Here is a 21038-nt window from a genome sequence, read left to right on the forward strand (position 1 = left end):
CCAGTGATGCACCGCCTATTTTGTCGCCGGTAGCGACGTGCTCCCAGAGTTCGCCAATGTCAGCGGCTGCCACCATGTTGGATTCACACATGGGGGGCTTCGCCCTAGCACCACAAAGTCCGCTGATAAGCATAATCACTGCCTCTAGCCTTCATGATCGCGGCGGCGCTCGCGCTTTTAAGAATCGTTGATATCGTCAACTGCGCGAGCACGTACTTCGAACCTTGTGAAATTTGCAGCTTCGCTCCAAGCGACATAGCTTTGCGCTTTCTGGCTGCGACATAGCTGGCTGCACCAGTGTGTCGAACCATCGGTCTAACTATACACGCTGTTCATGCCAACGTGACGTAACATGCACATGCTCACGCTACGTCGGACTATATTTAGCTCGCCCGCTCCTGCATTCGAGCAATGCCGGAAATCCCGATGGTGTTGTGTGTACATGTCGTGACAATGAAATGTGCGTACACACAATGCCAGGAGCAGATTTTTTAATTTCAGTCTTGTAAATTTTACAATCTGGCTAATAATTGGGCCACATGATTGTCATGTCTGGAGATTAAACTTCAAACTGCTGTAACATTAGTAATACCTGCAACACATAAAGAAGTAATCCTACAGTTTTGTTGCTTACACTTCAGTATCCAGCCATATGTCATTATAAACATTCTGGCTGATACTCCTCTTACAATTGTTCTCATAAAAATTAGGTGACTAATTTTAATTATATCTGGAACCACTCAGTCAATTTAGAAATTATATTTTTGACATCTGCATTAGAAATTGTCTGGGTGACAATTTTTATTAAATTTAGTCAAAAAATAAAAAAGTTTCTTAACACCTCTTCCTCCCTTAACGAAGTTCCACTGTATTTTTGCAGCTAACATTGAGTTGCACTTCCAAGCCAACTTCCCCACATGTGCCTACCAAGTGGAGAGGGAACTCGACGTGGGTCCTGTGGGCCACCTGGCAGGGGCGACGGGCAGGGGGCCAGCAGCCCCAACTGCTGGGTGGGCGACGGCCGCTGGGTGGTCACCACAGGTGGTGGTGGCTTCAGCAGGCTGTTCAGCATCTCCTGCTGCTGTTGCTGCCGAAGCATGGCTGCTGCAGCTGCGGCTGCACACGCACGCACACACACAGTACCTTAGAAGGGACCCAATGTTCGTGCCAGCGAAAGAGAAATAACCCCTTCAGTCACAGCGTCCACATTTGCAGACGCGACCCATCTTTGCCATTTCTATGCAGTGGTTGCAAAGGACAGAGTACAAACATTAATCTTAGGACAAATTGAACATTTTGATAAGCTAAATTATGTCCATTTTAATTCTGAGTGATATGTATCCTTACAGAGTACTGTTTGGGGAAGGCACTACCGTGTTTTACGTGGCGTTTGGCGTTAGGCATGTCGGCAGCAACCTCGAAATATTTTTTTTTTAAATGCTTGCGGTCAATGAATAACCTGTGCATGTAATTCGAACGGGAGATTTAGTCCTTATAAGAAAACGTAGCATGACTGACTTTACAATGTTCAAAAATTTAATTACTCTGTAATTATGATGACTCATCATAAAATGCACAAAGTGTCATTCTACCACTTTGATCTGCTTTCAGTGGAGTCTACAGCACCCCGACATAAAATTGTCTGCTTCACTCATGTATCGACAGTCGATCATAATTCGTGACTGAAGGGATTAAGCAGTCCACCCCATACAGGAGAAGAGATCATTTGGCAACCAGTTCAGGAGAATTCGCAGTCACTGCAGATATGCACGGACACATCTGCAAATGCTATAGGTAAATCTCATTAATTTGGCCACTATTTCAGAAAATCAGTTAATTCAGATTTGATCCCTGCTCCCAGGAGGTATGTTCTGAAATTATATTATGGCGAGGTTGGAAGTATTTGGCCGCAAACAGGTCCATTCAGGCGAGTGCCGAAGCATGCTGAGCGCCGCAAGTGTGCAATGCAGGCAGACTTCAGTTCCAAACAATTATGCTAGACTTGGCAGGCACAGATCATGTTACAGTGAAATCGTAATCATTTGAAATCTCTCACTTCGAACAGAATTCTAACTGCTCTAATGGTCCCAGCAAAGCCCTATTAAATGGAGAAAAACTCCGGCGAATTTGATTTCTAAAAACTGCGCAACAGTTAGCTCGAACAATATCTCTCCTCTGATTCACCACTTTTCAGACATTCCTCAGCCAAAGGCAAAGATTCAACGACTCGCTAGCTACCATAATGTTGCATGCTGTAAGAAATGACCTGAAAAGTGTGGGAAGCCAAGACTGAGCATGTCCTTTCCCATCCGGAGCAGGAAGGAGCCCCTAGCACGCGCTTGATCACGTTACCGCACTCATGTGGCCTCCCCACTCTGCTGTTGCCTGATGACTGCCCCGCAAACACCAATTAGTGCCCCATTACTGCCTCTCCTTCCCCTCTCACCCCCTGCTCACTGTTCATATCCTCTCCACAGCCCAAATACAGCATTTAAACCCATCTGTTGCCTCTACTGTAATGCTGAAAAGTAGCCTCCACAGGAACTCTGCCCAACTCTGGGTGATGCTTAAAACATGGCAGTTTAAAATACTGTAGGCCTTTGCACAGGCCCAAACAGGAAGTGGATTTTAAAAATACACCATGAGCCTGGGAAATACAGGGAAAAAAAGAGAAAAAGAAGAAAAAAAGGAGAAGGCTGACGGTATGACGCTGTTCCGGCTCCAGCTATTGCTTTTGATGCATAGAGACAGCAAAAGCATAGCCTTTGAGATTGGTTTCTGTTGAAGAGAACCATTGCCAAAGTGCCGATTTGGATAACCTAGTGGCCACAGAATCAAAACCCACTGAATTCCACAAAGGAGGCTTTGCTTTAAAGGGCAGCTCCGACGATTCTTTTAGGTTAGCGGATCTGAATGAAATTCGCCAAGTGCATCCGAATGCACTCTTGCCATTCCTTGAAAGCATCAGGCTTAAGTTGTTGCGCAGATTTTTAGCAAATGAATTTCATTCATTCCCTTGTACAACCTGCTCTGCCTGCTCCTCAGCTACTGGCCACATTGTGTTAAGACATAAAATGCGGTGCCCGCAGAGCACGCTGCTAGTGAATGGCAGACAGGGCTGAGGAGTGAGCTAGTGATAGTGAGCTAGTGTTTGAAGTGAAAAGTTGCCGAGAGGTTTCTGGAACGGTATTTTAACAGTCCACATTGACTTAATATTGATCTTTAGTGTCCCTCTAAGCCTATCAGTCACAGAATTCGTGCATCTACTGCTGGCAAACCTGAGCGACTGACCTACAGTTAAGCCGTTAGGATGAAGGACAAACTGCTTCTGTAGTTCAGTTTTGACCATACACATTTGAAATAAACCATTCTTTATTTCATCAGTGGACACACAAGAAGCTAGAAGAAATGACAATGCACTATGAAGATCGATATGTTGCTGCTCTTGAAGGCTGCCACTTGCACTTGAAATTACAATTATGGGGTTTTATGTGCCAAAACTCCAATCTGATTATTAGGCACGCTGTAGCGGGGATTCTGGAAATTTGGACCACCCGAAGTTCTTTAACGTGCACCTAAATCAGTCCACTGGTGTTTTCGCATTTCGCTCCAATCAAAATGTGGCCGCCGTGGCCGGGATTCGATCCCGTGACCTCGTGCTTAGCACGAGATTGGGTACTTCCCAAATATAAATATTATATAAATATTATATTATTAAAAGTATTCCCCAATATAAATACAAAAATGTATATGGTTGTATGTTTATGTATTGTTATGTTGATTCCATATTTAGCTTCCGGAGTGCGCTATTTGTCTCATATCCCTAATGGACAGCAAGTGGAGGTTCCTTTGATAAGGCAGCGTGAACTGCTTCTTTCAGCAGCCAATGGTGTCAATAGTACCAGTATCGGCGTTTCCACGAGAAAACTGCACATTCTCTAAATAAGATCATATGTGTAATGTTGGCTTTACGGAACTCATTCGGTGCATGAAGAGAATACGAAGAATGATAAGTAGGCAGCGTAGCAACGCTCCTGTACTACGGTCTCCCACTCGGTGTTTCGATGGTGTGTCTGGTCGCTTATATCAGCGAGACTCAGTTATGCAACAGTGCTTACATGCACAAAATAGACACGTTTTCCAATGTTCTGACAATAATTGGTGTCACTAATGAGCGGTTAGCATTATATCTCAAGTGAACGATAAGCAGTCGCTTTACCTGCTGACGTAAACAAATGCACTGGTCGGTGTTTTGGACTGTCAGCGGCGTTCTTGCGGGATACAAGTGAAGAAAATCGTGCACCACATCTCTGCGAGTATACAAAGCGCATTGCCAAGAAGGGGTGTAACACCTAAAATGGCAAGCAGCACATATAAAATTAGCAGTTAAAGCTATACCCTTGGTTTTCATGTTTCAGCATGATATCACGGGTGCTGGCTTTCGTGGTAGCAGGTTGAATGCGAATGGCAATTCATGGCTACTGATTGTCAGAATTGTAGCTTTCATGGTTTGACAGATCTGAAGAGGTTGTGCTGCTAACACTGTTACCAGAAGGTCCAGCGCGGTCACGAATCAGCCAAGCATCTGCTCTTCGCTGCTTTTGTTGGCCCCACAGGCGAGACTTGCATGCTTTACGCGCCTTCCTGCTGGTATGCCTCTCACGACGTTACATGGAAAAGGTTCACTCGGCTACTCGGTCAGGCGTCTGTTTCGTTTTCGCACTTTCTTGCTTATTTAAACATTTTTTCAATTTAAGGAACAATTCTATCAGACACCGTGACAGGGGGGTCTCGGGAACCTAAACATTCTATTACATTCACACGGTCAAAAGGAGTTCCCCGTTATAACATGTGCATAGCACGACAGTAGACAAAGGACAGAAAGGCATGACTGGGACAAGCGCTTTATAAATTGCCAAGGACGAACCGCAGTGAAGGCAGGGTTACCCACCAGCCATGGGGTCATGCCGAGCAGCAAGCAACTGGGCCGTGGGGCTCATGGGCTGGTGGGATGCCATTGGGGGTGGCTGGAGACCCGGCGACACTGGCCCCATGCCAGCCAAGATCTTCACGAGCACATCCTGGCCCCCTTGCTGCTGTTGCTGCTGAGGGGTGATGGTGGGGCCCTTGGCGGCAGCAGCGGGCGGACGCAACAGCTGCGACAGCAGACCCGGGGGTGGCTGCTGCACGCCATCCACACCACTGCCGCGCACCACGCCTGCAAAACAGAGGCAATAGGCTCTGCGTCAATAAAGCCCATAGAGCATTTCCATCACGCAAGATGTAGAGTGAAATTTTCTACAGTTGAACTCAAAAGGTCACGGACCAAGGGATTCAAGAAAAAGTAATATTTCCACAGAGTGGTATACAGGCCAAGTCTGTAGAGTAATCTCGCAACGGAGTCTCACCCAACACGAAAATACCTACATTATATTTTGCATTTCATTATAAGCATACATTATATATATATATATATATATATATATATATATATATATATACACACACACACACACACACACACACACACACACACACACACGTGCACAGGCACACGCACGGAATGCCATCAGAAAAAAAGATTAGATTTACTTTGCTATATCTGGGTAGTACTATATGCGAAGAATACTATTGTACATTTTTACTGCCTACAGCCACGAAATGCTGCAACATTTAAAGTTCTTTTGAATCAATAAGTTCCTCAACTTGACGTTGACTGTGCATATGGGATGCTGAAGTAATGCAGTGAGGCAGTTTTTTTGTTTTTTTTTTTTGTTTTTGGCACTAAAGACCATTTATGAACATGCATCCACATTGCACGCAGTGCCATCAGTGTAACTGAGCCAGTACTTCCCATCCTTCCCATGTGCTAGTTGAAGTGCTGCTAAATAACTGCATAGGCACTAGCACTTTGCTTCCTTCTAAAGTAGTACGTTTTACAACTTAAGGCATTAGGCACAGTACAGACCTGTGGAGTGCCCGGCCTCTACAATCAACAGGCAGGTGTCGTGCTCACAGCCTCAACTAGCCAGCCTACTACAGGAAAGGCCCATCAATGCTCCTCCGGCAGCACTGACCAAATACACCCTAATCTCCCTTTCAACTTTTCCAGAGCTTATATGATTGCATTCCATTAAGATGAAACATTGCTAAGCCTCCTGGTGAAGTGAATTTTGTGCAAGAAGTAAACCAGCACACCGTCCAGTTATCTTGAACTGCACTGTGGCCATTTGTTTGCCCAAGACACTCCACAATGTCCAAAGATAGCGACTAAAAACAAATGTTGCACAGTGCTTAGACCAGTACACAAGCCATGCATCCGACAACTAGCCTTGTTCTGCAACAGTAATTGAGATGCTACTACAAGGAGCCACCTACAATGCCCAGGGCACATAAGAGGCGAGTGGTCACTTTCGTCCAATCTGGCTGATTCCGAATTGCTTGGAGTGTACTAGTAATCTTGCCAGAGATCAAGGTGCTTAAACAGTATTGTTGTACTGTAATCAGTGGGTGTCACAGCTTTTGCATAGCAAGAAATGGCAACAGAAACGATTTACTGAATGTCATTTTCCAGTTTCCATAACTGTCAGATTCCAACCACGTAGAAGTGCTTCAAAAAATTATTTGCCTAAGCCAAGGTGGTGAATAATTTCACAGAAATTGAGAAAGAACAGCGTTTTTCAAGCCACAATGTCTGGAAATTCACAACCGAGTGCCCCTATGTTGGTCTCGTTGGAAAGCGCATTTCTCCAGCTTCAAATTTGCTACATTAGCCATCTCCTCGACACAGATACAAGCACACCAAAAATAAACGATTGAAGGCAGTTCCAAATCCTCCAATTGGCTGTGCCCGCCACGTGGCCACTCCACTGTACTTAGTCATTAATCTGGCGCTCAGTTCATAGGGGGTGTCATTTGCTCGGCTCTTCGAACCTTGCAAGCTCTCAACAGTCTCCGATCTTTAAAAGTGTCAAACGGGTGCTACACCTACACGGACATTGCAGAAGTGTGGCTGATCTCTGCTTGTGGACGTCTCAGATGCGCGGCTAAGCATTCTGAACATTGGCCCCTCGGATTCGGCGGTAAAGCACATCATGCACCGACTTATCATATACTACAATATCTTGTAACACTATCGTACGACCCCTACATAGTGAGAACTTCATTGTGAGCTCTGTCCACTGGGCCCCTTGTGCTGGCCGCAAATACCGGGCTGCAGTACAAGCTGGAAAAGCACCTAGCAGCTGCATTGTTACCTATCTATCAGTGCCTCTCCAATCCCAAGCTACAGAGCCATTGTTAGGAAGATGACTTCGAAGGCTGCCAAGAGCCTTCATTCAGTGACATGGCCAATTCTAACAAACGAAAAAAAATGCTTCACCGATTGCAGTGGAGTCTACTATCAATGAGTCAGTTAGCAAGTACAACACTGACTACTATATTCATACCCACACAAGTTCTGCACCTCACTTGGTCCGAAATCAAGGCACGGTGCTCTTTGCAGAGCAGCACTGAAGAATGCCATCCAAAATAAACAAAGGAGGAGGGGGGGGGGGGGGAAGGCACACCAGACCAGAGGCAACATGTCCAAGAAGCCCGGCATCACAAAACCCGAATGACTACATGTTTGGAGCCTTTTAGAGAACAGGAGAAGGTGAAACAGCAGTTCTCAAAACTGCTCTTTTTTTTTTGCCTTTCTGCTCAGCTTTCAGAGCTCATTTCTTTTACCGTGTGGCCTATTTTGACTGCTTTTTTTTGTCACGTTCCTTCGGGTAAAGTGCAGGTTGCTACATTCTCGCTTTCTTAGGTTGACTTTTCTAAATTTATGGAGTTATGATTTGTTCAACCCAGAAATGTGCCTGATGCAAAGGCAACATAAAAAATGGCAATCTGAACATCCTGTGTTAAAAAAAAAAAAGGAAAAATGTCACGACCTTCAGCACATTTAGCTATGCAGTCAATATTCGACGAGCCTTCCAATTGATATTTTATGCTTCAAAGGACCTCCAGGAAGTGCAAGAGGGAAAAAATTCTGAATAAAATATTCTCAAGATATCACCCTGAATCTTGTATGGGAGCATCGGGAAGCTTTTCTGGATATCTGAGCCAATTGTCATCAACATCTATTAAAGAATAAGAGAGTTGGTTCTCATAGCCACATTCCCCTCTTAAGGGGGGACGCGGCCCTTGAAAACCGAAAAATCGCGAAAAAGTCTATTTCTGAAAAACCATATTTTTTGGTTGTATGTCTCATAAACAACCTGTTCCGTAATTATCAGCACCTAATTCAACTGTAAAGTACCAAAAATAACGCTACTTTTGAGGCCACCGCGGCCCAAAAAACACGCGCAAATGCCGAAATGAAGTCAAACTTCGCGCGCGCGCCATTCCCGGCCCATGTGGCCTGCCTGCGCCATCTTGGTGTCGTTTTGACCGTGGATTCTTTGTCTCTATTTTGCCGCCTCGCAAAATGGCATCGTCGGCGCGGTTGAGGCGCTATTGGCGTTTTCCCGCGATGTGATGCGGAGCGCTGATTGGCCGGAGCAGCGCGTTCAAATCCCGCGGGCTAAAGCACGCCTGCCATTGGCTGCTGCGCGGGCGGCGGCGACTGCTCCCTTTGATGCCGCGCTCGCGTCGTTGTTGCCCCTTGCTCCGTCCGCCTCAACATAAGCTTGCGCGCTGCTCATCGCCTTGCGCTATCTTTTAGATTATTTGCTCGGTTTTTTTTTTTCGCTAGTTCTTCGCTGCACGCGATGCCGGCAAAGCCCAAGACAGTGCAGATGCTCGGTGCACGGGAGCGCGATATGCGTCTTGTACGAGCATCGAACTTCCGATCTCCCGCAGCGAGTGCCGACTGCGTAGACGCTTTTCAGCGGCGGAACTGTGCTTTCGGCTTTCGCCAGTCGAAAATCCGACACACTGAGTGTGCCTGGAGCCGCAAGAGCTAATTAGAAGCTCCGCAGGAGCTTTCTAATAAAAAAACGTGTGTTCAACTTTGAGGCCTGTTTTCTCGGAATGGAGTTTTTCGCTAGTAGTGGTGCTGAGGAAGGCGATATCTCAAGAATCGCTCTTTAGATGTGTATGCCGTTTTTTTTTATTCTGTTCCTGAATGACTTTGCCAGGGGGTAACAGGCTTCTTTTTTTGAAAGCTGGTGCAGTTAACTTATAATAAGCAATTAATTTTTGATGAATGTGGTCATTACTGGTTACATCAAATTCAAAGTTGGCTTAAAATTTTTTGGAGGGGAAATTAAAGAAAAGGGCTCTTTAGCCCCCTGGGATATCTATCAAGGGATCATCACAGTGAATTTCAGCTTCCTACGATGCCCTGGCATTTCTTCAGGCTGTTCCTCAGGCATATACATGAATCACCTAGTTAGACCTCAATAACTCTGGAACTAATAAACATTTCTTCATGAAGCTTTGCAGTTCCTCATAGTTCCGTGTTTTGAACGTACCCTGAAAGTTTCATCTGGATATCTTAAAAAATAAAGTTCGGTCTCCAGGGTAGCCTCCCCCCTTAAGTGTCCCTTATCCAATGGTAAGCAGGAAAAGTGCACTTGTAGCAAATGACCAAATTATTCACATCAGAGCAAATTCTATGCTAAAAGTGCTTTTTAGCACTGGCTAAACAAATGAAAGCACCTTAAAGCATGCCTTACATGGCATAGTCACATGCAGAAACTTCCTTCGTAGCTTGGCCTTTGCCAACATGAAAAATTGTCCACAAGTGCAACCTGCAAGAAACACCAAAATACCAACTGTGTGCAAAATTCTGCACACGGAGCAGCAGATTCCGATGTGGCTAAATATTACCTTTTCCACTATGATAAAACTGAACGCATTTCTAATGGCAAACATTACTAAACTCCACAATTTGTGCATAGATAAAAAAGGAAACCTGGCAGTCCACCCGTCTGCAGGCGGCTTGCCATTAACTTCCCACACGCTGCAGAGTTCTAGGGCACGCACCATGATGCTGCTGCATTGGTTGCGGCAGTGGTGCCTGGCCAGCGGCCCGTAGTAGGTCTTCCTCCTGGAGGGCCCTCTCGGGCAGAGACGGGGGCACCATCAGTGCACCTCCGGAGGCGCCTGGGTGTGCCCCAAGCTTGCTCAGCAGTCCCTGCAGGTGCTGCTGATCCTGCTGCTGAGGCAGGCTGAGAGTTGGCACTATCCCCAGGGGATGGTGAAGCTGCTGCTGCTGCCGAGACTGTTGTTGCTGAGACTGATGCTGCAGTTGCTCATGGTGGTGGTGATGGTGGTGGTGGTGGTGCTGCTGCTGGACAGACCTGCTGTGACCGCCAAGGACCACCTGCTTCAGGTCAGCTTCCAGTTCTTCCACACTTTTGGCCTTGCCGGACAAGGCTGCGCATGAAAAAAAAGGAAACGAGCCTCAGCATCCGCACAAAATGGAACGAAAGAGTGGAGACAAGCGAAGCATAGAGGCAAGAAGATGCGACAAAAGTGCACGACTGATCTACCAACACATGCTATAAAAGTACAAAAGGATGCCCTCTTTTTCCCTATGCCTCTTTCCACTTTTCCAAACAGTGCATTGCTTTCAAAACAAGCTATGCTTCATTGGACATCCAACTCAAAATTCGAGGACAATTAAAAGAATTTGAGGATGCCAAAGGCCAAAATTCCAAAAGTGAGAAAAGAATTTGTGCTTCACAAGCAATTGTCATTCTCGTGCCCACAGACACACACTAAATCTGCACGTATGATGCAGGCAGTCTCAGTGAAGTAACTAAGAATAATGGCGCAAGAAAGTTTTGACTGCCACACGCAAACTAACTTGCTTTCATTGATTTCGCCGAGAATGGTGATAAGACCTGCCAGCAGGCACTTCCCCGATATGACCCTCAGCCAAGATAATTGTGAATCTACAGCAATTTGCAGACCTTCATTTCTTACACACTGACAGATTGTAGACATCACCAGGTAATTATAATCATATCCACAAATGTTGCGGCTGGCAGCACCTCAAGGTCTAAAGTTGCACCCGCACCGACACTTAGTCTGTGTGGGCCCATGGCGTCGCACATTCAGACTTTTTATTAGGGGTGTGGGAAACCAGAATAGACTTCGAATCGAATAGAAAAAAAAAACGAATATCAGAAAAGTTCACACATATGCTTCCAAATTTCGTGCAAAAAACAGTGCAGCACATGCTCAGAAGGCTAATCACAGTACTTAACAAGACTCTTGTTAGCTATTAGTAACATGGGTACCGATGAATACAGATGCAAAGCACGCTCTGCTATTATTAAAGGGCATACCATATTAGTATGCAAGCACTGACAACTCAGTTCAATTGCGAAGGTTTGGAAAATATTTTATCAACATAATGCTTGTCAAATAGAATGAAGTGCTTTTTTCCTTGTGATGCTGCAGGAATACTGAAGTTGCCCTATATACCAATGAGGTTTTCAGTTTATTAGTGGGCCAGACTGTGCTTAATGGCTATCTTCTATTGCTTAGAAAGTTTTGCTTTGCAGTTTTGTTCCACAGGAGGACTTTTCTACCTTTATGGCAAGTGGTTTTTGTAGGTTAGTGTTAGCTTGTCAAGGCACGAGAGACAGAAGTTGGAATGTGCATCATGCCCCTCGGTACTGCCCCACGTGGTCATTGGTGCCACACGGATTGACCGCAGTCAGAGCCAACAGTAAGGAGTTCTAACGACTAACGTAAGTCGCCGACACCATGCCGACCCCCGACAACGCGTCTCCAATTAGGCCTAGCGGGTTAGCGTGGACAATGGCGAGACTGACGAAAATTCGCCATTGGCCAATGTGATAATGAGCCGCAAACAGCCGCGTAAAGCCTGTCGCTAATACTCCTACGGGTGGTTAATTTGCGACCGATCGCGAGATGACACGTATGGGTTAGACCGACGGCTGTGGTAAAGTGGCATTCAGGTCCAAGGTCGACCAGATGTGCGTGTGTGAAAACTGAACTCTCGTATCCGATACTATCAGCGTGGCTTCTACTGGCTAATCAGCCCAGATTTTCACACATGCTGCTTTTGTTCCCTCCGTTCGCACACGCTAATCGTTTCGATCTGCCCGGTTGACCTGGTCGAAGCATGTACCCATAGATATCACTTGCCGAGGGAAGGCTGTGCATGTCGGGGCGCCGACCATGGCCAAAAAGTAATATTCAAAATTAATATTCAAAACGAATTCAGAAACTAACATATGTGAAATCAAATAGAAGATGCTAGATTCGTGAATCTAATTACTCGAACGTTCCATATTCGATTGTAAATTGAATATTTGAGTATTTGCCCACCCTTGCTTTTATAACAAGGGTGCATTGGCCCTACAAGCCCATCCATGTACAAAGGACAAAATATGGGGATTCAAACTTTTGCCATCACGCGGCTCCTAGGACCATAAAGTGTGGCGCACAGGTGTTGCAACAAACAGCGAACACAGCGCGATACAAGTGAGGTACCCAACCGAAGCGGACAGTCAGGACAGACGGCAGATGTGATGTCACAAACAAATTATGTGCTCTCGAACCTCCGTATAACAAAGTTGAAAGGGCAGCCAAACACCCCCCCCCCCCCCCCCCAAAATGGTGCCTCCGAGGCCAGGCCCAGCTGAAGTTGAGTGCACGGCGCAACCATAACTTATATATCCATTGGCAGGACAGTTTCACTTCATTAAAATGAGGTATTAAATACATGGATCTCTATGGGGATTTCAAGGGGAATTTCATTTATTTTGCTAAATCTGTTATATCTCATTTCATTATAACGAGGTTCAAGTGTAATGCAAGCCATTTCCCAAGTCTTCATCTGAAGTCCCTATAAATCAAGGATAATAAAGCTGACCAAACATTGAACACCAAGTCTTCTCACTCACCGTGCTCTCGCAGCCGAGCGGTCTTGGCAGCGTCACCATTGAGCATGTGGGCCTCTACATTGATGTTGGCATCCATGAGGATGTCCAGGATGTTTTTGGAAGTGCCATCACGGACAGGTGGTGACGGAGACATGCGGTCTGGTGGCAAAGCAGGGCTTATGGGCGTGAAGTACGAGTCCGGTGTGGACAGCATGCCATCACTGCTGGTTACACCAGCTGCAGCAGAATGGGTCACAGAGCATTAGTTCTGCTTTACACTGGCCTTGCCGTAACACATCAGTGCCGCTTACACTTAAATATGCCCTCTACCACATAATCCTAAATCTTCAAAAATCAAAGTTTTTGCATGCAAGGGCGTCTCCCCGATTGGCTATCATATAAGTGTTGAACACTCATCCTAGTGATCGGAATAAGATCGCCACCACTATGACCAATCGTTCCCGGCTCTTATGCGAGAGAAGTTTTGCAAATACAAGTCAAAGTCAATAACAAAATCAAAGTAACGCTGATGGTGTTCTTAAATTGACATGGTATTGTTCATGACAACTACATAGATGGGTGCACATAGATGGGTGCATGCGGCCTACGCAGTTGGACAGACGCCATCTTCCCGTTTTGTGCAGTAATCATTCCTGGCATTGCTAATTTCCCGACAACCCGCAAAATGAGTACGAGTACTCAAGGTCAGTTCACCGCGGCGTTTAAAAAGAAAGTAATCAAATATGCTGAAATGCATGGGAACATGTCTGCCCAGCGGCAAGTTAGCATCTTGGAAAAAAGCATCCGGTACTGGCGAACGCATAAAGTCAAGCTGTCTGCCTGCAACAAGTGGAAGACGTCCTTTCGCGGTCGCCGCGCGGTGCACCTGGAGCTCGAAGATAAGGTGGCGGATTTCGTCCGCCACCTTGTCCAAACTGACCAAGGAACAATTCAAGGGCTCCATTTACTGGGTTCATTGCTTCATGAAACGCAAGGGATTCGCACTTCGACAGCGCACATCAATCTGCCAGAAGCCGCTGGAGGCATACGAGGACAAGCTGGTCAAATTCCAGCACTATGTTATCCGTCCCCGGCAGCAGCATGGCTACATGTTGGGACAGATCGGCAACGCTGATGAAACGCCAGTGTGGTTCGACGTGCCGTCACCCACCACAGTGTGCAAACACAGTGCAAAAGAAGTCAAGCTTCTTTCTACGGGGAACCAGCATTCGCACTTCACGGTGGTGCTCGCATGTTCTGCAGACGGCAGAAAGCTGCCCCCATACATAATCTTCCAAGAGGAAGACGCTGCCAAAAGAGGCTTTCTTGCGGGATGTTGTCGTTTGCGTGAATGAAAAGGGCTCTATGGACAAGGCCCTCATGTTCAATTGGATCAAGACCGGCTGGAATCTGACCTGGCACACTCCTGCGGTGTCCGAGCATGCTCGTATGGGATGCCTTTCGCGGGCACTTGACCGCAGGTGTAAAGCAGGCACTCCGCGACGGGAGGGCAGAGCTCGCCGTCATTCCGGGAGTTACGACGTCAACACTTCAGCCACTAGACATCGTGCTCAACAAGCCTTTTAAAGACCGTGTCCATGAACAGTATAATCAGCGGATGGCAGGCGACAACTCAACAATCCCAACTGGCCGGCTGCGCAGGCCGCCTCTCACCACTGTGGCCACATGGGTGTCGCGGGCTTGGCGCTTGCTGCCTGACGATATGGTGGTGCGGGCATTCAAGAAGTGTTGCAGTAGCAACTCCTTGGACGGCACCGAGGATGACATGTGGAACGCAGCCAGTGAAAAGCAGTAGTCTCCGGACGAGAGTTCTGACAGCTCGAACAAATGAGCAGGTGAAGAGTCTGGTGGCACCACTAAATAAAACGAAGCCTTGTGCCTTATAATTTTTATGTTGACTTCTTTGCTTCAATGTAAGGGGGTCGATCTATATTCTGCACTATAGGGTAGTTCGTACATCAATCTTTACCTGCTGCCTAAATAGGGCGGTAACCACAAAAATAAAATTTAAGCGCGTAATTTTATGTCTTCACTCGTCTGTCCTAGTGGAACGATGAAAGCCTAATTCTTTATTGAAGCGAAATAAAATGCTTGCTTTGCTGCACTTATTTATTGTCTCAAGTTCCACTTCAGTTGGCAGCAAAGTTTCACGAGCAAACCGGAGTCAGCAGTGAAATGAACTGTAAGAAACTCTAAGAACTGTAAGTGAAAGACTAAGAGTGAAGCACTCAGACTCCACACACGTTGTCCATGTCTGTTGCACGCCTCATCGCTTCTGCCAATAAAAAATTTCAACAGACGCTCTGGAGGTATCAAGTACGACACCATTTTGAAATGGTGATTTGGCCATTTGAAATGGCCATTTTGGCTGGCGAAGTAACAAACCTGCACGGCCTTGGTTGCCAACTGCTATTTTTTGTAAGTTGTATCCTATTATAGCAGTTGGCACCAGCATACCACATCCATCCGTGCAGTACACATGATGCAGTCTTTCTGGCCACAACACAACATTAAAGCGGTTTGACAAGTTCCATACCATCACAACAGCGTCTTTGAACACCTTTTGGCTATACCTCCAAAAATGAAAGTGTTTAAGGAAGTCTACAGGCCTGCTTCAAATGATAAAAGGATTGCCGGGGCTCCTACCATTTGTGGGAGGAGAGAAGTACCGTAAAATTTAGTGTAACAGAAAGTTCAGCATTTTGTGACATCAAAGTGGATTCTCAAGTAATAACTCGAGCAAAAAGGTGTTCAGGGGTTACGGAGTTTGTGGTGTCACAAAACCAAAAGTGTTGGCAAGTCATCTTATACATGAATGAAATTCTTCGTGCCTCCAAACTGCTTTTTCAATGAATTCATTCCTTATGTTGAACACTGCATTTCAAGGTACATTGAAGAGGACTTTGATGACACATGCAGCAGGTATTTTCTAAAAATTTTGGGGGGACCTCATTGTCAAGACATGTTCCAGACATACCTCGTACATAGAAATCTCACTGTTGCACCTGGAATTTGCCCTCACGAGCTCTATTTTAGTGGCAGCTCCATAGCTTTGAGCTACTGGGCCGGAAAACAAAAGCACTAAACACAATCTCCCGAGAAGATGGAGGAAGAAAAAAGCGAGGAAACGGAGCAACATGAGCACACTGGTAGGGTACGCACATCGGCAAGGGGAGGAAGAGAGGGATGAGCCGAGAGAGGGAGGGCTCTCCAACAGGCGAGGAGGGAGGCAGGCCTCGGGCAGAATGCACAGGTCCCGTGCAGGGGAAGGAGGTGGAGACAGGGGAGAAAGCAGGGAAGCAGGAGAAAGCGGCGGCGGCGACAGGGAGGCAGTGGCCGCAGTGGCGCTGCTGCTTTCAGAGGCAGTGGTGGCGGCAGAGGCACCTGAGGCAAGGATGCGAGAGGCCAGGTCGTTCTCCTGCCGCTGAAACGACTGGCGATGATGACGGTGGTGGTGGTGGTCCATGCCTTCATCGTCGGCCTTCCCACTGAGGGCGGCCAGCAGACCACTGTCCAGGGGAGGTACCAACGGCTGGTCCAGGGGCGGGCTCTCGCGTCGGAACCACTGCGAGAAGCGGCTGCCCCCACTCAGGCCGACGTCTCCGTCGCCCAGGGCGTCCTCCTGTTTGGGTAGACCGAGCAGTGGCCCAGGAAAAAAAATGAGTGGGAGTGCCCTTTTTCTGACAATAGCTAGCCACTTTTGCCTTGCAGGGTGCTGCTCCTGACAGCTTCTGTTCCAAGCATTGAAGCCCTTCAGAACAGAGTACAGAACAATAGTAAATCAAGAACCTTAGTGTAGTATCGTATACAATGCTTTTTCTAAACAAAAAGGAGTATACATTATGTATTGTATGGTAAAGGAACACTAAAGTGAAAAATGATTTCTTCTGCATCAGTAAATTACCGTTCTACAACACCAGAAACACCACTCTTACAACGATAAGACGTGTGGTAAGCCAGAAAAAGCGCAAGAACGAAATACGTGTGGCGACGCCTACTTAAGTTCCCGTGCCTGGGGGCTGTGACGTGTTGGATTTTGATGGCACCTTCTAGGGCCTACTAATTATATATAGCAGTACAGATCGACTACATTGTGTTCTAAAGGAACCAAATATTAAACATGGCAAGTTTCGGGAACCTTTATTCAGCCAACGCGGCCCAAATGCGAAAACATACTTTGGAATCCCTGACGTCACACTGATGTACTGGCGCTGGGGTTTCGGCGCGAAATTCAAATACTGATACTTGGACCTTCATTTTCTCATCTAATAATCAAACTTTTTTTTTCAATGACTGCCTGCAGGGTTCTCAAACAATGCTTCATTAGTCTAATCTGATTTATTGTTTTGCTTTAGTGTCCCTTTAAGGTAATAGCCATTACGTTGCACAACGTTAAAAAAAAGGAAACTTGTCAAGCAATATCAACAGCACAATGAGAAGCACAGGGTGAAATGCAGTGCATGGCAAGCTGTGGAATTTCAAATTCACACCCAGGTGTGACAATTAAAGTTCAATATAACAAAATTCTCCCTATAACGAGGCACTAAACATTTCAGTTAATCTATGATACAACGAAGTCGGTAAAATCTGCAATTTGCTTTGTTACATCGAAATTTCCTTGCATCGAAATTTTACAATTTATGCAAATATGCCCAGCCGCTGATAAACTTACAGGGAAGGGGTTGCAAAAATTTCCTAATTATTGGGCCATCGCAATAAGCAAATTCGAATGAGAAAAAAAAATTTGTTGAAGTTGAGTCCACAACGAAAGAAGCGGTTTCATGTGCCGGCAATATCCTCACATCAGCAGTACAAAGCGAAACGAGCCACACTTTCGCATCTGCTCTGCCCCCATGGCTGATAAGTGTCACCCCTAGTGGGACGCTGCTACACTCTTAGGCAAAGTTATGCCCTTTGGCTTGCCCCTCCTGCCACACAACAATAATCGTTATCTGCCTTGATGAGTTTCCTTTCTTTAACGCTGCGAGCCCAGTACTTTCCAGTAACAGCACCGCAAAACACGGACACATGAAGAAACGAACAGACGAAGATCCCCGTGAGTACAGAAGTTACATTTCTCCATGCACGTAGCTAGTACAGACGCAGAAAGGTGAAAGAAGAAAGCAATGCACTTCCGTTGCTAGGAGACATTTTTCTGGGCGGAGTATGCACTCAAAACCTGATGCGTTGTCCCCTCCGCAATACATTTTAAAAAAATTCTCGCCCACATTTTTCTCAGGCGCCGTCTCGTGTTTTCCGAACCCATGCGTCGCGGCGTCCACTATCTGCGCCTTCTCTGCTAGCCTACTGTTTCGGCTGCTGTAAAGGATACTCACGGAAATCTAAGAATCCCTAGGTTTGGGAATATTTGTTCATAGTACTGAGGCGTTAACATGACAAGGAAACTGAATAATGTTTGTTATTCTGAAGTACATAGTACTGAAATATTTTTACACTGAAACTATAAGTCAGCAGGGGATTTCCCAAAAGTTTGTTAAGCTGAAAAGTTCGTCAATGTGGTGTTCATAGTCACGAGGGTTCACTGTAGTAAGAAACTTCCAGCTGCTGTTGTCAACCTATACCAGGTGCAGTATGATGGCAAAGGCAAGGTAGAAGTTTAAGAAAAGGGCACAAACCGAAAGAAACCGAGGACACCAGTCAGGCTTGAAGATGTCATTGAAATCGAAACCATCGTGAGTGGGCAGGGCTGTTGGGGCAGCGCTAATCCTGTCTGTCAGAGTGGGGCTTGTCGTCAGTGGTGTCGAGGTCTCTCCAGGCCCGTCACTCGACGACTTGCTGACATTGGTGGCGCAATTTGCACTCATGCTCGATGAATCTCTGCTGTCACTTCCTGTCAAACACATAAGTTCTCGTTGAGCATCAACATGATTGCTTTGAAACTACAAGAGATCTACCTCTCCAAAACAAGGGCATGCAGGGGACTAAGAATTGACTATGATGCATCGAGATAGTGTGCTGTCTGGAAACACTAAGCTCTACATCTATGAAATCAGACAATATCAACAGTCTAACTGGTAGTTATATTTTCTAAATTGAAGAGTATTCTCAGATACAGAAAGCAACATTCTGCAATTAATGTAATGGTGTTTTACATGTCAAAACCACGATCTGATTATGAGGCACGCCATAGTCTCCGGGGGGCTCCGTAAATTTGGACCACCTGGGGATCTTTAACATTAACCTAAATCTAAGTACACTGGCTTTCTTGCATTTCGAACATTCTGCAATGAAATTCTGGCCCTAGCAGTGTTGGCACCTCGAAGTTCACACAATTTGAATTTAGTGTATCAATATATAGGATGAACAAACACAGGAGCACTTTATAATGCATCCTGCTGTATTAATAGCCAAACTTCAATACACAGTCGAATCAAATCGTTCAAATTAAAAGAAGTTTCTATTAGAGGAAGCTAATTGAATGGAGGACTAACCTGCAGTAGCACCTATGCACTGATCTAGCACATGAGTGAGAAGTTTCACAAGATTTATTTGCACATATTTACAAATTACAGTCAACGTCAGATTTTTTTGGGCTCCCTAGGGGCTGCGAAGACGTTGGAAAAATCGGGCGGTCCGAAAAAAATGAATGCATTTTTTTTACTGCCTCCAAGGGCTTAAATCACAGGCACATTAAAAGTAGCTGTAAAGGCCTGCCTATACGCTTATTAGGCATGTCTGCTCGTACTGCAATAGGAGACAGCAGCTGCACGTGTGTATAATTAAAGGAAGCATACCATGACGTGTGAAAACTGCCCCTCCTTACTTGTATGCTTCAGCACATAGCACTGCGTTATTGGGGCGAAGCTGACTTTTGGAAACCGGCATTGTGCAATGCGCCATGCTTTCGTGCTTCGAAGTCATTGGCGAGGATTACAAAGACTGAGTCTGCGCCATTGCTAACAGCGGCAAATTTGTTCAGTGAAAAATACTGCATAGAACACCAAGACACTTGGTAACAAACGTCGAAGTAGCTAGGGTGTGGCTACAGCTGCAAGCGGATCTGCTGGGCAGAGGCGCCGCCGCGCGATTTGGCACACCGCCGAGATCACTGTCGGAGAGCAGTATGTTTGAATTAACCATTGCAAATGCTTGCATGTTCAAATTACAGGGCATTTGCACTCGTTGGAATACATACAACTTGGATGGGACCACAGCGTCAGTTCGAATTAAGAGTGTTCGAATTGATGAGAGCCGACTGTAGCAAACATGAACAAAAATAATTCACTAAAGCAAGTAAATCTAAATGTTTCGTACAGCTATTTCTGCATTACAAATATAGAATAAAACAATGGTAATTTAATGTTGAATGTGAATTTTTAATAACACATTAGACTGCACATGCATGGAACGGAACTGAAAGAACTGCATCGTTTCAAAGGTATTTGTTGCCTCCAATGTGCTTTTTTATATGCAAATACAGTAGATCCAAGATATCTGAAGTTATCGTCTATATCAAAGAGTTGCAACTTTCCTTTGGAAATCCCGTACGAAAATATAGCAGTGTATTACGCATGCATTGAACTCTGCATCCCGCCATGACCCTGGAAATATTCTAACAGGGACGTGATCACTTATCACGCCGTGAAAAATATATCATGCTAATGAATTTGAAACTGCGCTGTCTTTGCAGATGCTGCCAAACAAGACTGAGGAAAAATGAGTGTGGCGAGCCAGTTTTTCTTGCCGCACATATGGAAGACTTGTGCAAACTGCAGCCGTTCACCATTGGCTAAAGGAGGCCGCCACTGCTTCAAAAATGTGAATGGTCTTCCAGCCCAATATGCAGGCATAATAGCAATAAGTAGCAGTAATAGCAATAGGTTAGTCACTTATTACAGGAATTATGCCTGCAATAAGTGACCAACTCGCCCAAGAACTCGTTTCACTGAAGCTCAATATGCATACCACAAGATAGCATGGATGACAGTGGCTCTGAGCATGGGATACCGAACTGGAGGTGTCCTCACTGCCAGGTGCACTCTTGTAGACAAAGGCATCGCTACAAACTGCTATTTTGGTTTCTGTGAGCAACCAAAAATAACTTTACACCGGCCCTCACTTGGACAGATTTTTACATCACAGTCTGGATTCAACCCCACAAGGGCCAAGTGCCATTGCGCACCAAATAAAGGTAAAACAACTTGC

At 45.8% G+C, this 21038-nt stretch overlaps 1 protein-coding gene across 4 annotated transcripts in view; it reads right to left on the reverse strand.

Annotated features, from left to right (window-relative positions):
• LOC142576033 (uncharacterized) overlaps positions 1-21038 on the reverse strand; it is a 69552-nt gene that overhangs the window by 31459 nt on the left and 17055 nt on the right. For all 4 annotated transcript variants that reach the window (XM_075685921.1, XM_075685924.1, XM_075685923.1 and 1 more), the window contains exons 6-11: positions 18509-18723; positions 16257-16494; positions 12873-13088; positions 9973-10365; positions 4952-5218; positions 928-1116 (exon numbers count right to left, since the gene is read on the reverse strand). In XM_075685921.1, the coding sequence (XP_075542036.1) occupies positions 928-1116; positions 4952-5218; positions 9973-10365; positions 12873-13088; positions 16257-16494; positions 18509-18723 (1518 nt within the window). The remainder of the gene's footprint in view (positions 1-927; positions 1117-4951; positions 5219-9972; positions 10366-12872; positions 13089-16256; positions 16495-18508; positions 18724-21038) is intronic.

The sequence above is a fragment of the Dermacentor variabilis genome, chromosome 3 (genome assembly GCF_050947875.1).
Source record: "Dermacentor variabilis isolate Ectoservices chromosome 3, ASM5094787v1, whole genome shotgun sequence".
Lineage (NCBI taxonomy): Eukaryota > Metazoa > Arthropoda > Arachnida > Ixodida > Ixodidae > Dermacentor > Dermacentor variabilis.